Raw genomic sequence first — 22,097 nt, forward strand, 5'->3', positions numbered from 1 at the left:
AGGCTAGCTGGAAGTGTGGACAGGGCACACACAGGAGGAGAGGGCGGGAGGAGGAGGGGCAGCTTTCTCTCTCCTCTCCTGTCTGTGTAGGGGGGGGGGGGGGAGACTGTCAGCACTGGGGACTGCATATGCTGACAGATCCCCTGCAGTGCTGGAGTGGGGGGGTGGCCGTGGGGGAGCATACAGTAGCTGACCACATGCAGGAGATGGATAGGGGAGGTGACCGGCAGCACATAGAGCAGAAGAGAAATGCACAGTCCTCTATGTGCCACCCAGCCCCCTCTCCAGCCGGCTCCATGGCTGACAGGTTCTCTGTCTCCTCACCCATCCTCACCGCCGAGCACACACGAACCCGCCCGAACATGCCCTGATCTAGCACACACGAGCACACACAATCACGCCCCCTTGGCCAAGCACAACCCTTTGCAGCGACAGCACTGGTCCCTTCTGCCTGGGGGGCAATGCCGCCCCCCTGAAAAGTGCCACCCAAGGCAGATGCCTCGTTTGCCTTGCGGCAGATGCACCCCTTAATGACATCACAAAACAACTTATCCACGCCTTGGTTATATCTCGCCTCCGTTACTGCAACTCCCTCCTCACTGGTCTACCGTTACACAGACTATCTCCCCTTCAGTCTATTATGAATGCTGTCACTAGACTCATACACCTTACCAACCGATCAGTGACTGCTGCCCCTCCCTGCCAATCACTTCACTGGCTTCCAATAACCCTACGTATAAAATTCAAAATACTAACCACCTCTTGCAAAGCAATCCACAACACTGCCTCTAGCTACATCGCCAACCTCATCCACAGATACTGCCCAAATCACCCACTCTGCTCCTCCCATGATATCTTCCTCTCTAGCTCCCTCATCACCTCCTCCCACGCTCGCCTCCAGGACTTCTCCAGAGCCTCTCCCATCCTCTGGAACTCCCTACTACAGCATGTACGGTCAGCCCCCACCCTGTCTGCCTTTAGGCGATCTTTGAAAACGCACTTCTTCAGGGAAACCTACCCCACCTCCACCTAAGAACTGTACTTGAATCACCTCCACCAGATCATCCCCCACAGCTATCACCTTTTGTATCATCTCGCCCTTCCTTTAGATTGTAAGCTCCATGAGCAGGGCCCTCACATTCCTTCTGTACTGAAAGTATTGTAATTGTACTGTCTCCCTTATATTGTAAAGCGCTGCACAAACTGTTGGCGCTATTTAAATCCTGTATAATAATAATAGAAATCATTCATAAACTAATTTATCATACAAATGTACCCTCTTACCTGTCATTTAAGGCTTGAGAGGAGGACAGAAACTATCTACTGTATCCCAACAATCACCCAACTGTAGGAAGTGTAGCACCCTCCTAGGTAGCTAGGGGGAGCTCTAGCTTCAGTTGTTAGGGGCGGAGTAGCAGCCTGGGTACAATAGCCAGAAGGTCAAATTTTGGTCAGAGCTGAGAGGCTCTGCATCTGTGCAACCCGGCATTGTTACTTACCTTACCCCCCTCTGGTACTGTCCTCTTCTCAATGAAGCTCCAGTCTATGGGCAGTCCCTCATTGTCATCAAGTACAATGAAGACTTCTGGTGGAACCCTAGGGTTCTGCAAAACTCCAGTTGAGAAACTCTGGTCTAGGGGGTACAGGAACTGGTATTGTTAATGACCTGATCCCCCCTCTGGTACTGCCCTCCTGTACTTGGTGGGGCCAAATTTGCGACTGTGGTGGAACACCACAGAAAGGCTGCAGGGGGACCAGTTACGTGGAGGGAGTGAGGAACATAGGAAGGCAAGTATTTACCCATTATTATGGCTCCCCTACACTGAACTGGCAAGTTAACCCTTTTGTAATTATGGAGCTATGCTTTAAAACTTAAATTTTCGCAAATGTCATTACCTGGTACATTGATGAATGTTATTTAAACGTTGATCAGACCTAACAACCACATCCACTTAATAGCGCATGTTGGCTGGATTCTCCATAGACTTGGCCCTACACATTCCATGGTCATAATTAGATAAAGATTACTGTTCAGCTGTTTGGATTCCACAACAATGTGCCCACTGCTTTCTATGAAATGCTTAGAAATACTTCCCATCTAGGGTCCTGTCAGTCCAGCAAGAAATAATAACAAACAAAATAAAAGAATATCATAACCCTAATAACACTTTATTTCAATTTTAAGTTGTTCTTAATAACATGATTTCATTGACTGTTGACATTTAGGTTTCTGGAATGCTATTTACAAAATAAAAATCCAATGGTTCCAGGATATTCCCATGTAGTACACATCAAAGTCTCCAGTCATCAGTAGAACTTCTTGGATCCTGAATTCTTTTGGCTTCTTATAAGAAAATAAATACAATTAATAAAACATAATAAAAAAGAACACCGTGTTCCCCCTGGTTCCCTTATTTTGTAACTATTTTGTCTTATTGAGGTTTCATATTGCAGTGTCTGGGTTTAAAGTGTATTTTCACTTTTGCAGCCAAATTGGGATAGCACCTACAGTGAGGAACAGAAGTATTTGAACACCCTGTGATTTTGCAAGTTCTCCTACTTAGAAATCATGGAGGGGTCTGAAATTCACATTGTAGGTGCATTCCCACTCTGAGAGACAGAATTAAAAAAAAATTCAGGAAATCACATTGTATGATTTTTAAAGAATTTATTTGTCTTGCACTGCTGAACATAAGTATTTGAACACCTAAAAAACAGCAAGAATTCTGGCTCTCAAAGACCTGTTACTGTGCCTTTAAAAAGTCCACCTCTACTCCACTCATTAATCTAACTTAGTAGCACCTGTCTGAGCTCTTTAAAGACACCTGTCCACCCCACAGTCAGTCAGACACCAACTACTACCATGGACAAGACCAAAGAGCTGTCAAAAGACACCAGAGGCAAAATTGTGGACCTCCACCAGGCTGGTCAATGACATGAAGAGAGCTGGGACCACAGTTTCAAAGGTCACTGTCGGTAGAACACTACAACGTCATGGTTTCAAATCATGCATTGCACGGAAGGTTCCCCTGCTCAAGTCATCACATGTCCAGGCCCGTCTGAAGTTTGCCAATGACCATCTGGATGATCCAGAGGAGGCATGAGAGAAAGTAATGTGGTCAGATGAGACCAAAGTAGAACTTTGTGGTCTAAACTTCACTCGTCATGTTTGGAGGAAAAAGAAGGATGAGTTGCATCCCAAGAACACCATCCCTACTGTGAAGCATGGGGGTGGTAACATCATGCTTTGGGGGTGCTTTTCTGCGAAGGGGACAGGACGACCGCACTGTATTAAGGAGAGGATGAATGGGGCCATTTATTGTGAGATTTTGAGCAACAACCTCCTCAGTCAGAGCATTGAAGATGGGTTGTGGCTGGGTCTTCCAACATGACAACGACCCGAAGCACACAGCCAGGATAACCAAGGAGTGGCTCCGTAAGAAGCATATCAAGGTTCTGGAGTGGCCTAGCCAGTCTCCAGACCTAAATCCAATAGAACATCTTTGGAGGGAACTGAAACTCCATGTTGCTCAGTGACAGCACCGAAACCTGACAGATCTAGAGGAGATCTGTGTGGAGGAGTGGGCCAAAATCCCTGTAGCAGTGTGTGCAAACCTGGTCAAGAACTACAGGAAACGTTTGACCTCTGTAATTGCAAACAAAGGCTTCTGTACCAAATATTAACACTGATTTTCTCAGGTGTTCAAATACTTATGTTCAGCAGTGCAAGACAAATAAATTCTTTAAAAATCATACAATGTGATTTCCTGAGTTTGTTTTTTTAATTCTGTCTCTCAGAGTGGGAATGCACCTACAATGTGAATTTCAGACCCCTCCATGATTTCTAAGTGGGAGAACTTGCAAAATCGCAGGGTGTTCAAATACTTCTGTTCCTCGCTGTACTTTATAATTATTATGTGTACCTGTTCACATAGCATAACCTGAAAAAAAAAAATTTGCAGTTTATCTGTTTTAGATGCTCTATTCCTAACCTTCCAGCAAGGAACAATTCTAAGTAGTTGTCTTTGTTTTTAGAGGACTGGGCAGCTGTGTTTGCCATGATTAACCCTGTCTGTACTGTGCAGGCAAAAATTCAATATGAACCCCTTGATGCCGACCGTACGCTAATATGCGGCCTCTCAGCGGCTGGGCCTTGACACTGAGCGGCCACATATTTGCGTACCATTTGAAAACATATGTGCTGAGAGAGCACACCCTAAGTGCTCCCAGCACATATGTCGGTCTCTCACGGAAAGGTGCCAATCTCCCCTTGCGATCGAGACCTTTGCCAATCATGTGACCGCCATGACAGCGAATCACAGTGGTCACATGACCCTAAAACCCTGCCCCGCCTCCCAGCGCCTGAAACCCCTTAAAGGGCCAGGAGGTGCCGGCATGAAGAGATTAATTATAACTAGATTTGAACACTGTTTGTCCCTACAAAAGGTTAAAGATGTAGAGGCTGGGCTTCTTGCATAGTATGTTAGTGAGGACAGATTTGGAACAGACTCACTCTAACATTGTTCAAAAAAACCTGCAGTTGGCCATGATGCCCCCTCTTGAGAAACACCTGAAAGGTAAGACATTCTTTTTTTTTTCTTAGGCTGTGTGAATGGAAATACATAAAAACATATAATGGGAATTTCTCAAACTTGACTGCAAAAATGGAAATACACTTTCTATGTATAAATTTGTATCTATGGTAATTTTTTTTTAGTTTTGGATGGGAAAAGGTTAGAACCCCCATCAGCATTTTTCATTGTCTAATTCCCCGTTGTAGATTTTTTCCCAATTTCTCTCCAGTAAAATGAGCAGAGCCCTGGATAGTATTCAAATCTGACAGGGGTTCTAATCATTCCCCATTTTATCCAATACAAAGAAAATATTTTACCTATAGATACACTTAAATGCTTCTCTAGGGTAAGAAATGATCTCACCAAGGTACAGCTCGGCATGACTTTGATTCAAACAGACCATACTGCATTCTCCCATTCTGTATATAGCAGAGAAACCCATTCAAGAACATTTAGAGCTGGCCATACATGGATCGAAATTCGTCCAGTGCAGCAGGGACCAGCCGAATTTCCATTCATGTATGAGTAGGCTGGCTGTACACAAGTTGATCTATTCATATGTCATTTATCAGCCCCTTCCTTTTCTGAGTGAACACAGTGAGTGATCGGTAATGTTTAGATCCTTGATATCTCACCAAAACTCCATTCAACAGTGATGTGCACAAAAAGTAAAACATTATATTAAAATGAAAAAAAAATTGTAAACAATAAAATATTTTTTTTTTAAATCAGACAATTTCTAATCAGACTAATAAGCCCTATGTGTGCTGTAGGTCACCATCTCCCTGCCCCACTGCATTATTTTGCCCAGGGACCCATGATGCTGTTAGGGTGGCAGTGCCCAGAGGCTCTAATTACCTTTATTGGGTCACCAGCTTTAAGTCTCCTGGAGCTTGGTGCCCCTCCATGTGTGCTGCATAATGATGGCTGCAGCACGGACTGCAAACCTTGGAGGCCCCATGATCCTCTACTGCCTGGAGGCCCAGGAGTTGTCAGTTCACCCCTGTTCTGCATTCAGATCTGTTTAAACACCATCATTGCTTGATGTGTCCATTCTAAGCATTTTTATATGCATCTGTGACCATAATGGGGCCAATAGAAAATGAAGAACACAGGAATATTTTAAGGAACAAAACATGGATATGTAATAAAAACTTTATATACTCTTTAAAAAGCAGCAAGAAAAGGTCAGATAAATTAAGTTAAACTTTCATATTAAATATCATATCTCATTTGTGGGTTTTATTTTTCCATGCATTCAGGAAGTCTTGATATCAACTCAGCTTGTTATTCAAAGACCATCTGTCTCATTTTGTCACAGGCAGATCCCTGAATATATTACTTGTGTCAAGAAGTTCCTCATCACTTCTCTCATAGCTCTAACAGTTCTCTTTTAAAAAAAAAAAGTTTCCTAAATACAAAGTTTTTCAATGCACATAAATTAGATGTAGAATACAAGAAAAAATGTGGCTGTAGGCCCATATTTTGCCCATATATATGATGTGACATTTACACCTGAGCACATCCTTCTGGCACCTAGAATTCTTAGCTGCTTCCAAACTGAAATGTTCTCACCAGTTTATATTTTCAGCATTTGTCTCCACCTTAATCCTCACCTTCAGTGAATAAAAATAATACTGTGATTGCCAGGAGAAATGTCTCCATCCCCAGGCACACTAATAAACCATTCATTGTGTACTACTCATCTGGACCAAGCCATGTTCAGTATTGTTAAACCCTATATTGCGTGGTCCAGATATGATTCATTATTTATGGTTTTATCAATAACATGATCGGAATATTTCTTTCCTCTAGTCACTTCTAATCCTGTAGACACAAATGTGACATTGCACAATGCTGCTCACTGTATTATCAGGCATTATGGAAAAAGAGATTGGTTTATTTACGATAAAGAAATGTTCTAAATTGAAATACAGTTGTCTAGTAGGACTTCCATAGTTTAATGCATTTTGCGTTTCCTGCAGTGCCGATATCACTATATTCATACACCATATTGGCCACAAATTTGCATTCATGCTATTGATAGGACAGGGTTATGCAATATGTGATACAAAGGTACAATGTAAAGCCATTCATAACTCTGCCCCAAATTACATCACCAATCTTGTCTCCAAATATCACCCAAACCATACTCTCTGCTCCTCGCACAAGCTCCTGCTCTCTAGCTCCCTTGTCTCCTCCTCCTATGCTTGTCTCTAGGACTTCTCTAGAGCTTCCCCCATCCTCTGGAATTCTCTACCCCAACTTATCAGACTATCGCCTACTCTGCTCACTTTTAGGCGATCACTGAAAACCTATCTCTTCAGGGAAGCCTATCCTGCCTTCAGCTAATAATGGAATCTTCTACTCCTCCTACCAGTCCATCCCCCACAGTTACTACCTTTTGTACCACTAGCCCCTCCCTCTTAGATTGTAAGCTCCAAGGAGCAGGGCCCTCCTAACCCTCTTGTATTGAACTGTATTGTTCCTGTATTGTCTCCCGTTATATTGTAAAGAGCTGAGCAAACTGTTGGCGCCATATAAATCCTCTATAATAATAATAATAATAAAGCAGACTTAATCTTAGAGAGATTTTCCAGTAACATAATAGGTAAATTTAACACTTACAGGTTATTATCTCACAAAGAGATCACAGTCCACCCCAGCTTTCATCTTTTTTTCTCCCCAAAGGATGACACCTAATTTGTACTGACATTATTCAGGTTCAGCATATATTTTCTAGACTAAAATGCTGGTCCAGGAATAAAATATTGATGTAAATCCTGATTTCTACACAGCAACTAGCCTCATGCGCTTGGTATATAGGTTGCTTCATGCAGCTCATCCTCCCTGCAGTGGTCTCTATGACTTGCGAAAAACTGACAGTGTATAGACAAACTTAGTGATCGCTAGGGGAAGGAACACTTTGGCTGGATTCACACCACGTGTGTTGCATTTAGCGCGCGTTGATGTGTGTTAACTGCACTGGCCTTGACCTGCATTGTATTGTTGAAGTTCTTTTTCACAGCATACCTTATTTTTTTTCTTCAATGTGCACTGCATTGCATGGAGCGCATATCAACAAAGCATATTGGTGTGAACTGGCCCTGTAGTAAACAATGGATTTCAGCTAGTCATTTTATTGGGCCTGCTTTAAAGTGAAAGAAGAGCCTAAGTCTAACTTTTCTTAAAAATTTTCCCTCCCCCCTCCTCCTACCTATCCTTCCTAACCTGTATAAATAAAGATGTGTGTACTTGTCTGTTTTTAATTGACTCCGGTCCAGTCACATGATCCTGCAGCTCTGGCTCTATTGCATCAGTGAATGGCTGCTGCCGGGGAGAAGAGGAAGAGCTATTGGAGCCTATGAGTGACATCACAGCTCCCAGAATTCTCAGCTTCTGTCAAGCGCTCCCTGAGCCAGAGCTGCAGGATTATGTCACTGGGCTGGTGCAGATTAAAAATAGGTAAGAACACAGATTTTTTTAAAGCAAAAACGTTAGGCAGGATAGGTTGAAGGAGAGAGGAGGAAGCACTGTTAATATTAGTTAGGCTTAGGCTTTTCTTCCACTTTAAGCAATGCAGCTCCAAGAGCATGGTGTGAATGGGCCCGATGGCAAGGCATCCTCCTTGTCTGCAGCTGAAATAGTTGTCCTAGTATGCTCTTCTCAGCCAGATCTTCAAATATTGTGCCTAGGCACTTGACTGAAACTCAGGGATTAATTTTAAATATTACAAGGTACTTTTTAACTATAGTATTGCTTGTATATGGTGGCACATTAAGAATTTACTCCTGCAGATCTGTTACTAAGTGCTTTTTTTCCATTGGTAGCAGCAGTGCCTACCACCTCTGAAAAGTAATCTATGGTGAATCGCTTTTCAGAAGACAGTATAGTAGTGGCTGACAGGTGCTTAGAAGGCGCCTTCTGAATGTCTTCTGTTTTAATATCGAAGGGGGCTTTGTATTACAAAATGCACAGCAACCATGAGCTAAATGTTTGGTTTGCAGTTACAGCCCACTCTCATTGACATTAATGGGTGAGTTTGACAGGTGGTGCCATCTGTCAAACTTTGCAGGCCAAGTTCAAATTGCTGCGGCTACAGTCCACTTGGCTGTAATGTTAGAATGTAGAATGTAGGGGGCAGTTGGCGGGAATAAAACCTCAGCTGCCTGTTTTTTTTTTTTTGCACCCCCCCCCCCCCCCCCACCACCTGTATGAAGCATCCCTAAAACATATCTTCCTGGGATTTAGCTGGGTTCTTTTTCCCCATAAAAAATTACATTAAACATTTTTCAATTGAACATGACACTACAGATTCTGTGTGGGCCACAACATGTCATTGTTCCTTGGGAAAGGGCATCTGGATCTCCACTGCCGTACCCACTGCTCCACCACTAAATCCTTCAGTTCAGGATTGTTCATCTGACTTTATAGTAAAAAATGTTCTCTTCTTGCAAAGCTTCATAGTCTGGATTGTTCCCCAGACAGCTATTGTAGTTTAACCTGTGTGAGACCTCAATAATCATACAATGGATTGTGTTTCATTTGTTTCCCTTTGCTTGTTATATTATGGAAAAACTTATAAATAAAGGATACAAAAAAAATTCTAAGCTTCCATTGTTTTTTTAAGACCAAAGACTGAAATTCTACAGACTGTTGAACCAAGGCCATCTTAATGCATGGGCACCCCCGGACACTTGCATTACATCATGCTTGCCAACTGTCCCGGATTTGCTGGGACAGTCATGCTTTTTACTAAGCTGTCCTGATGGCCATGTCCCAGGCAACATCCTGGAATCTGTGTTATGGGGACAACAGTAGCCTGCCACTGGGCTAAATCTACAATTGGAATGACATCTCCGCCCTGTACTGTGCACTCCTGCCTCCCCCCTGTACTGTGCCCTTTGTGTCGATCAGTCTTTTATTTATGGCATGTTTTCTTATTGTTTAAAGTTGATTTTATTGAAAAGTACTAATAAATATATGTTTAATTTCTATCAACTATTTCTACTTTAATATATTGTGTACAGGCCCTTGACTGGAACTCAGGGATTGATTTTAAATATTACAAGGTATTTTTTAACTATAGTAGTGCTTGTATATGGTGGCATGTTAAGAATTTACTTCTGCAGACCTGTGAAGCTATTAAGTGCTTTTTTTCCATTGGCAGCGGCAGTGCCTACCACCTCTGAAAAGTGGTATATGTTTAATTTCTATCAACTATTTCTACTTTAATTCTTGAGAGTAGTTGCATAAATTGGGAAAGGCTGGCAGGGGTCCCAGTGCATTACTTTGCCCAGGGGCCCATAAGGCTATTAAGACCACCCTGTGTTGAGCAAAGATTTGGTCGGCCTGAGAATTAACAAACGTTATTATAATCCCTTGTGAATTCACCTAAAAAGAATATAGCATCCATTTCATCACATTGCATGAAACCAGTGCCAAAAGTTTATTACTGTGCTTGTAGAAAGGACCTTTGAACATTCCAAATACAATTTTGATAGTCTGTGTGCGTGGGTGCTTTGCACACATGTGGGATGTGAATTATGACAACATAAGCTCATGTCTGTATATAAATAATAGAAGTAAAAAAAGACTCTTAATAAAAAATAAAATTAGTACTTGAACCTGTCAGTACAGAAATTCATTACCATGTTATGGAAATCATTGTGTACAAAGGTTATAGTCCTGGCCTTGGCCCCTGACAATACACAAAACTGGAAAATATTGATTACTCTTTTTTCTACTTAAAAAGTATAACAAGAGATTGGGGAAACATGTTTCCAAAAGTACACCAGATATTCCAAAGCTGTGCATTATGATGGTGAAGTGGTTAATACATGCTCTTAGATGAAAATGGGATAGATCCATAGAGTGGAGGGAGTAGAAAATGTTTTCACTCCAGATGGAACCCCTAAATAAAACACCATCTGTGACCAGAATATATTAATGACAGTTCTGGCAGGTGTCTGTGCTAAACAGTCACTCACTTATCACTTTGTACAGATTGTTTCAGGGATCTAGAAAGAGGAATGATATTGACATGGCTCTGACAGAGACATTTTGGCAAACATAACATTTCCTGTGTGATGGCACATGGCCTTAAAGATGGGCGCCATGTGCCATGGGACATGGGGGTATATAGTATGGGAAATAGACACAGATCTGATCATTATATGATGTGGTATTTTACATCAATAGGGGTACATTTAAAGGGAACATTTTCTATTGTTCTTCCTGCCTTAAGCTGGGGTGTCCATAGTTAAACTTAGTTTTATTTTAGAGCTCAGCTACAACCAGCAGGGCTGCTGTTAGAAATCATGGAGACCTGTACAGCCTACCTGACAACTCAGACCCCCCCAAAAAAATATCAAGAGAGTATTCTCACTAGAAATACACTAAAATAATTATTTGCAGACACAAACATGTAACGTAACTTACAAAATTCCTGCTAAATCTAAAAGATAAAACTGTATTGAATTAATACATAAAGTTCTGTGTGTAAATGAGGTCGTAGGGCTCATTCAAATAGGTGCTGTGGCCTGTACAGTGTGAATTTCGTAATATTTGTACTATTATTTTTTATTATATTTTTCAATGACAAAAGGATGTCCTGTGTGTCTCTCCCTCTGGCAGCTGAACACCGGTGGGAGGGAGAGGGAGAGAAATCGGCTTTCAGATACTGCAGAGACCACCACAGGGCATCATTCTTGTAATTGCCGCCCCCTCCTTCACCTTGCCACACTGATCTTCCTCCAGTTCCCCTACTGTGTGTGTCCGGGCCCCCTGCAAGAGGACCGGTGGTACCCCCCTATTGGTGGCCCTGGTAACCAGCCTGAGTTTTGATTACATTTTAAACATTGATTATTTCTGTCTTCAGTTGTTGATTTGTTTACAGTAGTTAGTGTAAGACATAAGAATGTATGAGTTAAGGGAAGGTGATACAAATTTGGTGAAAACTTTCCAAAAGGTTCTTCACTCCTGGGCTTCCACCTGGTCAGGATGCCAGTGTAAGAAGGGTCTTTTTTTGACTTGGGCCTTGCCCTACCTGGGGGCCTATGCTAGAGACAAAGGGGATTTCAATTACCCTGTAGCTACCCAGCCAGAGTGAGCAGATCAGGAGGATGACTGCCTGTATGAAGCATCTTTGGAGACGTCTTCTGTGTCCTGGGGGCCGTGGGAGCAGCTCCTGCTGGTGGACATTGCAAGAAGCTCTCAATGCTTTTCAACTAAGGTACCTATGAGTGCTCGTATACGGTGAAGGGCCTAGAATCTGCTTGGAGAATGAGGAAGATCTGTTGACTATTAACAATAGGCAGTGAGGGCTTTCACAGTGTCATTGGAATCTCCTAGGCTGCTCATAAAGTGCTAACATCAATATTAAAGAGTACTTCTACTTTTGTTGAGAAAAAATAATTTCCCTCTGGATTTTACCAAACATTGTTGAATTACCTTTTGTTATTCTAAAGAAATAGTTGTTGGTTTGTCTGTGTCCATATGCAGAGTGAATCTGTATGTGAGTGGTTTAATAATTATCAATCGGCTGCTGCACCTGCAGGGCTCTAATGAGGAATTTGGCAAGGTCTGCATCCCTTTAGATTACATTTTTATTGCAGGAGGATGTCAAAAATCTGACTTGTATCTTAGTGCAGACTTCTGGGAAAATCAATAAGCCAATCATAGGAGCAGGAATTGACATTTTCAGGGGTATTCTGTATACCGTCTGTGTAGGTAGCCATATTGCATCGCATTTTACAGAATATCACAGCGTTGCAGATTGAAAAGGAAAGGTAATTTGGAAAACATTCCACTACAATAGGGTTTGAGTCGCAATTGTATAAGCTATATATATATATATATTTTTTTTTGCCATCAACAAAAGTGGAGTTACCCTTTAAATGCTGCTAGAAGACCTGAAATATTTTTCAATTTTTGAATATCCTGCACTCCTAACCATTTAGTTTGCATTATTGAGCAAGTAAAACCTTAACAAATGTGTCAAACTTTCCTTCTACTGCACAATAAGCCAAGGATCTCACCCTGAGATATTCAATGCTAGCCTGCTACATCACCTATGAAATTATTTTCATCCACCCATAGAAGAAGAGGGCATTTATTATAATCAAGACTAAAAAAATAACATTTAAAAAAGTATTTTTCTTTTTTTTTTAGCAATATACAGTGCTGTGAAAATATATTTTTCCCCTTCCTGATTTTTTTTGCATATTTGTTACACTTACATGGTTCAGATCATCAAACAAATGTTAATATTACACAAAGATAACCCAAGCAAATACAAAATGCAGTTTTTAAATGATAGTTTAATTTATTAAGGGAAAAAAGCTGTCCAAACCTGCGTGGCCCTATGTGAAAAAGTAATTGCCCCTAAACCTAATAACTGATTGTGCCACCCTTAGCGGCAACAACTGCAATCAAGTGTTTGCGATAACTGACAATATCTTTCACTTTCGCTGTGGAGGAATTTTGGCCCTCTTTGCAGAATTGTTTTAATTCAGCCACATTGGAGGGTTTTCAAGCATGAACGGCCTGTTTAAGGTCTAGCCTTGGCATCACAATTGAATTTAAGTCTAGACTTTGACTAGGCCCCTCCAAAACATTAATTTAGTTTTAGCCATTTAGAGGTGGACTTGCTGGTGTGCTTTGGATCATTGTTCTGCTGCATAACTCACGTGCGCTTGAGGTCAGGAACTGATCGTCAGACATTCTCTTTCAGGATTTTCTGGTAGAGTGCAGAATTCATGGTTCCATCAATTATAGTAAGTTGCTCCCCACTCCACTTGCTAAATCATGAATGAACTGTGATTAACCTAATTTTTTTGGAAAGCTGAGTTAAATTTCACTTGCCACACCCAGGCCTGATTACTGCCAGACCTATTCAATCCAGAAATCACTTAAATAGAAGCTGGCTAGCAAAGTGAAGCATGCTAAAAGGTTTCAAGGGGATGAGAAACAAAGTATTTGACATGTACCAGTCTGAAAAGGGTTACAAAGCAATTTCTAAGGTTTTGGGACTCCAGCCAACTATGGTGGGAGCCATTATTCACAAATGGAGAAAACTTGGAACAGTGGTGAACCTTCCCAGGATTGGCCAGCCTACCAAAATTACTCCAAGAGCACAATGATGAATCATCTAGGACAGTGGTTCTCAACCTGTGGGTCGCAACCCCTTTGGGGGTCGAACAACCCTTTCACAGGGGTCACCTAAGACCATCGGAAAACACATATTTCCGATGTGCAGAAAGCAGCTGCTGTGTTGAAAGCAGCTACTGTGTTGGAAGCAGCAGTATTGGAGGTAAAACGACACTTCATGAATTATAATTACTGGGTAAATAAGTTTATGGTTGGGGGTCACCACAACATGAGAAACTGTATTAAAGGGTCGCGGCATTAGGAAGGTTGAGAACCACTGATCTAGGAGATCACAAAAGAACTCAGAACATCTAAAGAACTGCAGGTCTTACTGGACAAAAATGGCTTCCGTGGGAGAGCTCCAAGGCGAAAGCCACTGCTGACCAAAAAAAACACAAAGGCTTGTCTCAAATTTGCCAAAAACATTTTGATTATCCCCAAGACCTTTGATCAAGTATTTTTTGGACTGACGAGACAAAAGTTGAACTTTAGGAAGTTGAGAGTCCCATTACATCTGGGGTAAAACTAACACAGCATTTCATAAAAATAACATCATACCAACAGTCAAACATGGTTGTGGTAGTGTGATAGTCTGGTGCTGCTTTGCAGCTTCAGGACCTGTACAACTTTCCATAAATGACGGAACCATGAATTCTGCATTCTACCAGAAAATCCTGAAGGAGAGTGTCCGGCCATCAGTTCGTGACCTCAAGCTCAAGCGCAGTTGGGTTATGCAGCAGGACAATGATTCGAAACACAGCAAGTCCACCTCTGAATGGCTCAAAAAAAATAAAAATTAAGGTTTCAGAGTGGCCCAGTCAAAGTCCGGACTTAAATCTGATTGAAATGCTGTGGCATGACCTTAAACAGGCCGTTCATGCTTGAAGCCCTCCAATGTGGCTGAATTAAAACAATTCTGCAAAGAAGAGTGGGCCAAAATTTCTCCACATTAATGTGAAAGACTCATTGCCAGTTATTGCAGATGTCAAGGGTGGCACAGCCAGTTATTAGGTTTAGGGGGCAATTACTTTTTTACACAGTGCCAGGCCGGTTTGGATAGCTTTTTTCCCTTAATAAATTAAATCATCATTTAAAAACTGCATTTTGTATTTCTTGTGTTATCTTTGTGTAATATTAAAATTTGTTTGATGATTTGAATCATTTAAGTTTAACAAATATACAACAAAAAATTTCAGGAAGGAGCACTGTAACTATGAAATATTGCAAATAGATATTTTGCATTCTGAAATTTGTATCTTGGCTTAGTTTTGGCTTTACTGTTGTATTACATGGTGGATGTCTTTTTAATTAGTGTAAAAGTATGTCAAATGATTAGCTAATAATTAATCCAGACGTAAAATAAACTGTGAGAATGATATGGTTAATGAGACTAATAAATCCACATTTCTGAATGACAAAAAAGAAAAAAAAACATGTTTAATGACATATCTTATAAATCTGGAACTGAATTTCAGTAATCAGATATGCTAATCTCAACTGTCACTCCAGCATTATTAGGAATACTGAGAATTATAGAAGTCAAAGGGTTAGTCAAGCAAATAAGATACAATGGACATATGGTATTCAGTCTGCCTGACTGGGCTTTTAACCACTTAAACGCATAATGAAATACTCCTCACACTGTTTTTCTTACTGTAAGTCTAGATGCTTATCTATGCTTTACTTTCTGCCTTATACAGGTTTGTCTATTTCTACAAAGTACACAAATATAATATTGTAAATATATTCAATTTCTAATCACTTGAGATAATGAAAAATACATGATTGGGGCCTACTATTATTATTGTGAATATACAAAGCTTCTTGTGGATAACTGGTATCTATGCCAGAAAAAAAAAAATAATGTGAACTCCAACCAAAACTTTTTTCCTTGGTTTTTCATAGATTGGGAAAGGATTGGAACCTCTCAGATTTTTGCTATTGTATGCTTTACTGTAGTGAAGATATCCCTTCATTCCGTGTGTGGTTGCCACACATCTCTGTGTGGCACGTCTCTCCAATGGGGACACAGAGGGCAATAGGAAGACTTAAGCCAGCCATAGATGGATCAAATCTTGGCTGGTTCAACAGAGACCAGCAGAGATATGATCCATCTATGGGAAGCTGGTTGTACTGAAGTTGATCCATTAACTCACTTCAGTACAACCAGCCTGTTGGATTTTTTTTGGATGCAATTACTGGCAGCAGCTATAATTGCTGCAAGCAATTGTGTTCTGCCAGCAAGGAAGGCTTCCAGCAGGCTTCTCAGAAGGCATTCCCCCTTTAACACTGACTGTGTTGATGGGGGAATCCAGTGATCCATGGTAGAAGGAAAGAAAATCATATCATCTATGGCCTGCCTTATTTATAAAAGAAGGGGAAGGCTAGAGCATCTCTGAGATTTAAGGACTTTCATCATCACTACCCATGTGATAATCTGCACAAGAAGTGAGGATAAATCACAAATGTTGATGCAGAGCTTCCTTATTTTAACCAAAGAAAAGAAAGTAACCAGGATTCTTTTTGATCCCTTCGTAATGATTTTGGAACGGGCACATGGAAACCTATATTTTGCTGTTTATTTATAAAAATAAGTCCAGAAAAATATTCCCAAAGAACATGTTCCCATAATGGCTGTTAGGTATGTAGGTGCTGTAGGGACTACCAGCTGGGGACCAGAAATACTCAGAGCGAAGAACATTTCATCAGCACACCAAGGATCTCTGAAAAAGAATCCAAAGCTTTATTCAATGATCACATCACAGCAGGGGCGGACTGACAACTCATGGGCCCCCGGGCAATAGGGGATCATGGGGCCCCTGCGTCCTCACCCACACTCAAACCACACCCAAAAAAGCCTATGAAAGGTACTAGGGGCATCTCATGGGGTCCCCTACTGACCCTGGGCCCTCGGGCAGTGCCCGAGAGCCCAAATGGTCAGTCCGCCCCTGCATCACAGCTAAAATAGCATACTGTTTTAGCTGTGATGTGATCCTTGAATAAAGCTTTGGGCCCTATTTTGGAGATCCTTGGTGTGCTTTTGACATATCCTTCACTCATTATGAAAATGAATCACATCTGCACCTTGTATAAGAAAAATTTCTATAAAATATTATACTTTTAGTATCTTACCCCAGAACTTCTATGTACTATACACCCTAACACTAGTGATCAGTGTTGGCATTGCCTACGAGCTAAGGGCTCCCTTGTTCATATTTTTTGGAGTTCCCCCTGAATTAAACCTATCTGGAAATCAGTCTATCAATTGCTACAACTCCTTTTCGATTCCACACTCCCTAAACTGTTCTTGCTGGGCCTTTCCCCTCAAACCATTTCAAAACTGAACAAGAAGCTATTACAGCATAAAATTGCAGCATCTAAATGCCTTGTTGCCTTCCACTGGAAACAGAGAACGCCACCCTCTCAGGCAGCATTATATGCTAGAATTAGGGAGATGGAACTTACAGAATTGCTGACTGCACACCCACAGAACACAGAGGATAGACACAATGAAGTTTTAGAGGTTTGGCATCAGGAATCGGTTTTGCCCTAGCAAATGTTTTGTGCTGCACCAGCTATCCTACTCTTGCATCAGTCTTTCAGGCCCGGGACATGGGGAGGTGGATTTGCTCCTCTTCTTCTCTATCCCTTTCTACCTAGTCTCTTCTATTTTTCCTTCTATTTTTTTTTTCTTTCTTTCTTTTTTTATCTTGTCTTCTATATAGCATAAGCCAACTATGCTAATTATTGTGAAGGTATTCTCCACAATCGTGTGTTGGCTTTAGAGGTTCCACACTAAATTACCAGCTACTCAAGCTCCTTGCTTGCACAGATCATAAGTCATAATGATTGTTGGGACATATGCATCCCCATTAGCCTAGTTTGTTTATGGATAACATTTGAACCTCATTAGTTTTTTCATTGCTCTCTTCCAATGAGCTTTGCTATACAATGAGTTCTACAGTATGTTCATATTTCTTGTTTCTTGTATTGGAAAATCTTCAATAAAAAATGTTATTTACAAAAAAAAAAAAAGAATTGCAACTGATTGCAAAGAAATTATTTCGTACGCAGATAAAACCAAATACCTGAACACACGCACTGTGATTGTCAAGAATAATGCACTTCAGATCAGATGCTTGCTAGTTTTACTAAAGGATGAAAAGTGTAATGGTTCCTCCTGCGCTAAATGAACTCTCCCTAACACAGATGCTAGCACCCAAACCCTTTACCTCAAAAGATGAAATAACATAAATAGTGTACATATGGTGCAGCGCTAAAATGCTAAATGAACAATAATAAATCATACAATAATAATGTAAATAAAGATCCTATAGGATCTAAAATAAAGTGCAGAAAATAAAAAGTGCAACTTGGTGAATTAATCAAATGGGTCACAAGGTCAGACACTCTCTCTCTCTCTCTCTCTCTCTCTATATATATATATATATAAACAACCCAATCCCAAAATTGGGATAATATACACACCAAATTGTGTTAGCAAAGTGGATCCCAAAACAAGGATAATAATAAAGTGACTAGTGCTTAATCACAATACATACAGTGTATATACGAACAGTAACAATAAATATTAAAAATATAAAAAACAATGTATATGTGTAGTGAGACCATCAAAAAAATATATGCAGTGAAAAAAAACAATCGCTGAGTTTTGGGTTCCCCTATAGTCCTACACAGCCAGGGAACAGACATTGTCTTCAACACTTGCACACTGGAGACAGTAAACAGTCCTTGAGCTTGTTTTTTGTTGGTTTTATTAAGGGATATTGAACTTAGATGGGGTTGAGAGTGTATGGGATGCCTAAGGAACTGTGAACATGTGGACAAATCTCCTTACCAACTATGTACAAGTCCATAGCAAACAGTCTCTCATTGAAGAGCCCTCCTCAGACCCCAGATGAATCCTCCTCTTCACTCAGCTGCTTGAGATAATCCCTGAGCAAGCAAGGGGACCCAAAAACTGCCACTGTAGTAGAGCAGTCCCAGATGAGGAGCTAATTGGGTTTGCCACCTGACTGCCCTCTCCCCTTATCCGGCCCAGGGGGTGCAGGATTACTCACTTGGTCCTCTCCTGTAAGTTTGTTGTGTTGGTGGCTGCCTTCAGGCCTTACGCTGGACTGGCTCCTTCTCTGCTTCCCCGGTTGTCCTCTCTCAGGGGGCAGTTGAGGCTGATAGTTACTCCTTCCCAGATCCTGCCTGCAGTTAGGCCCCTCCTTGGGCCCCCGTCACCTCCACATTCCAGCCTTCTCACGTCATCTTCCACCTGACACTGACCACTTCCTGATGAAGCTCTCTCATAATAAGGGCTGCTCTGACCGCATGCCAAGCCTCCCCTGAGTATGCAGATCAGCCCCTCCTCACCCCCACCCACTACCTTCTAGAAACTTCTCAAGCTTCTAGAGCAGGGGGAGATATCAGGGAATTGACCTGCAAAGCCCTCAGCCCTGACCTAAAGTTATCTAGCTTACTCATCCCAGGCTGCTATCAAGCCTCTAACTAAAAACCTAGCTAGCTCCCCCTGGCTAACTAGAGGAGAACTACACTTGAAAGACTTTCTCTGAGCAAGAGTTGCACCAGACTAACATACACCGTGTTTGTAGTTCATCTATGGCAAATTCCCTGATTCCTATGTGTTTCAGAACAGCTCTGAGATTAGACTGAGACATGAAGTCTAGGTAAGGACAATATGGGGATACCTAGAAGCTGCATGTGCGAAGAAAGTACATCATACATTAAAGGTATATGTGCTTATATCTTATTAAAGTGAGTGCCTCAAGTTTCGGTTACATTCTGTGAAATGGTGGCTTGCATAGGCCCAACTCAAAGTTTGACCAGACTAAATAAAATATGTAGCAGCCACTGCCCAATACTACAGAGCAATTCACTTCTCTATTCACCAAGGGAAAACACCCATATGCGGGTCAGCAAAACATGTACATTTGATGGAGATGCCCAGACTGGGAACATTTGGTTGGCTGAGATGTGAAATCACATAATTAAGATACACATTTGTACGCTGCGATCATTCTGTTTTACCGTCTGTTCTTTCAGAATTCATTGTGAGGTTATTTTCAGCAGAGGGAAAAAAAAACCCATAAAAAGCTGCATTTTAAATCCAGCGCAGGGCAATTTAGTGAACAGGACTGACACACTTAGGGGTCATGCATAACTTCCATTGCCATTTTAGGAATTGGTGGAAATGCAAAAACTCGTAGGAGCTATGATTTTAGACTTTTTTCCAATGTGCTTTCAAAGGATCAAATGTGCATTACACTATAAAATCCATTGTTTCTCACTGGATTTTTGATCTGTATTGCTTGAAATGAGCACAGTACAGTTTGAATTTGTTAACATGTATTTTTATTTTCTACACAGTATAGTGTAGTCCTTCAATATGCATCCATGTTGAATGTTCACTGCTAAAATGTATGTATATCAGCTTTTTTTGTTTTAATCATTTTATTTTTTGCTATCTCTGTCACATTGGAGAGATTTCCCATCACTTCCTGTCCTGGATATGCAACAGGAAGTTGCATATCAAGGACAGGAAACTAAGGGAACATCCTTCTTAGACAGCTTTCCCGGGGACAAGAGTCCCAATTGGAAGATTAACACTTACCTCTTGTTCTGATGATAGCTAAAACTTTGGCTTTCCATAACACTGTCTATCTCAGTGAAATTGGTCAGAAGGACACATTTAGAGGATGAATCTCCCCAGCAGGAGCACAGAGAACATTAAAAACCTGACAGGGGCTTTAGCCCTCACTGCTCTATACAAAACTAAAAAAAAAAAAGGTTTGGTTCTACATTTACAGATAGGTCCATATATATTTGGACACAGGCACAATTTTAGTTTTTTCAGGTATTTACCAAAACATATTCAAGCTATAGTTATATAATGGCTATGGGCTGAAAGTGCACATTCTCAGGTTTCTTTTGAGGGTATGTACATCCAAATTGGAGGAAGGGTTATGAATTAAAGCTCTTAAGTGTAGCCACCCCCCTTTTTCAAGGGACCAAAAGTAATTGGACAATTGAATCAAAAGCTGTTTCATAGCCAGGTGTGGGCTACTCATTCGTTATTTCTTCATCAATTAAGCAGGTAAAAGATCTGGAGTTGATTCTAAGTGTGGTATTTGCATTTGGAATCTATTGCTGTGGACCTACATCAAGCGTTCAAATGAGCTGTCCATGCAAGTGAAAAAGGCCATTGTAAGGCTTCAAAAATTTAAAAAAATCCATCAGAGAGATAACAGCATCATTAGGAATGCTCAAATCAACAGTTTGGTACATTCTGAGAAAAGAAGAAGGCACCGGTGAGCTCAGCAACATAAAAAGGCATGGACATCCATGGAAGACAACAGTGGTAGATGATCGCAGGATCCTCTCTATGGTAAAGTAAAACCTATTCACAACATCCAGACAAGTGAAGGACACTCTCCAGGAGGTGGGCGAATCATTGTCTACAATCAAGAGAAGACTTCACAAGAGCAAATAGAGGGTTCACCACAAGGTGCAAACTATTCATAAGCCTGAAGAATAGAAAAGCCAGATTAGACTTTGCCAAAAAAATATCTAAATAAGCCAGACCAGTTCTGGAAAAGCATTCTTTGGACAGATGAAACTAGGATTATTCTGTACCAGAATAATGGGAAGAAAAAAGTGTGGAGAAGGCTTGGAACAGCTCATGATCCAAAGAACACAAAGTCATCTGTGAAACATGGTGGGGGCAATGTGATGGCATGGGCATGCATGGCTTCCAGTGGCACTGAGTCATTGGTGTTTATTGATGATGCAACAGAAGACAGAAGAAGCCGGATGAATTTTGCAGTGTTTAGAGATATACTGTCAGCCCAGTTTCAGCCAAATGCAGCAAAGTTGATTGGATGGCGATTCAAAGTACAGATGGACAATGATCCAAAACACACTGCAAAAGCAACCCAGGAGCTTTTGAAGGAAAAGAAGTGGAATATTCTGTAATATTGATCTGTCCCAACTGAGCATGCATTCCACCTGCTGAAGGCAAAACTAAAGGCAGAAAGACCCACAAACAAAGAACAACTGAAGACAGCTGCAGATAGAGCCTGGCAAAGCATCTTTGGTAATGTCCATGGGTTCCAGACTTCAGGCAGTCATTTCCAGTAAAGAATTCTCAACAATATATTAAAAATTAATATTTTATTTAGGATTATATTCATTTATCCAATTACATTTGAGCCCCTGAAAATGGAGGGATTGTGTATAAAAATGGTTACAGTTCCTAAAATTTGTACTTGACATTTATGTTCAACCCCTTGAATTAAAGCTGAAAGTCTGCACTTCAAATTCATTTGGATTGTTTCATTTTAATTT

At 41.0% G+C, this 22,097-nt stretch overlaps 1 protein-coding gene across 1 annotated transcript in view; it reads right to left on the reverse strand.

Annotated features, from left to right (window-relative positions):
* Positions 1 to 2,148: 2,148 nt before the first annotated feature.
* Positions 2,149 to 22,097, reverse strand: part of LMAN1L (lectin, mannose binding 1 like) — a 73,423-nt gene continuing 53,474 nt past the window's right edge. The window contains exon 13 of the mRNA XM_089663928.1: positions 2,149 to 2,344. Coding sequence (XP_089520054.1) covers positions 2,308 to 2,344 — 37 coding nt within the window. The 3' untranslated portion in view covers positions 2,149 to 2,307. The remainder of the gene's footprint in view (positions 2,345 to 22,097) is intronic.

This window comes from Staurois parvus, unplaced genomic scaffold (assembly GCF_062004578.1).
Source record: "Staurois parvus isolate SC_StPar_1 unplaced genomic scaffold, SC_StPar_1.0 ptg001805l, whole genome shotgun sequence".
Lineage (NCBI taxonomy): Eukaryota > Metazoa > Chordata > Amphibia > Anura > Ranidae > Staurois > Staurois parvus.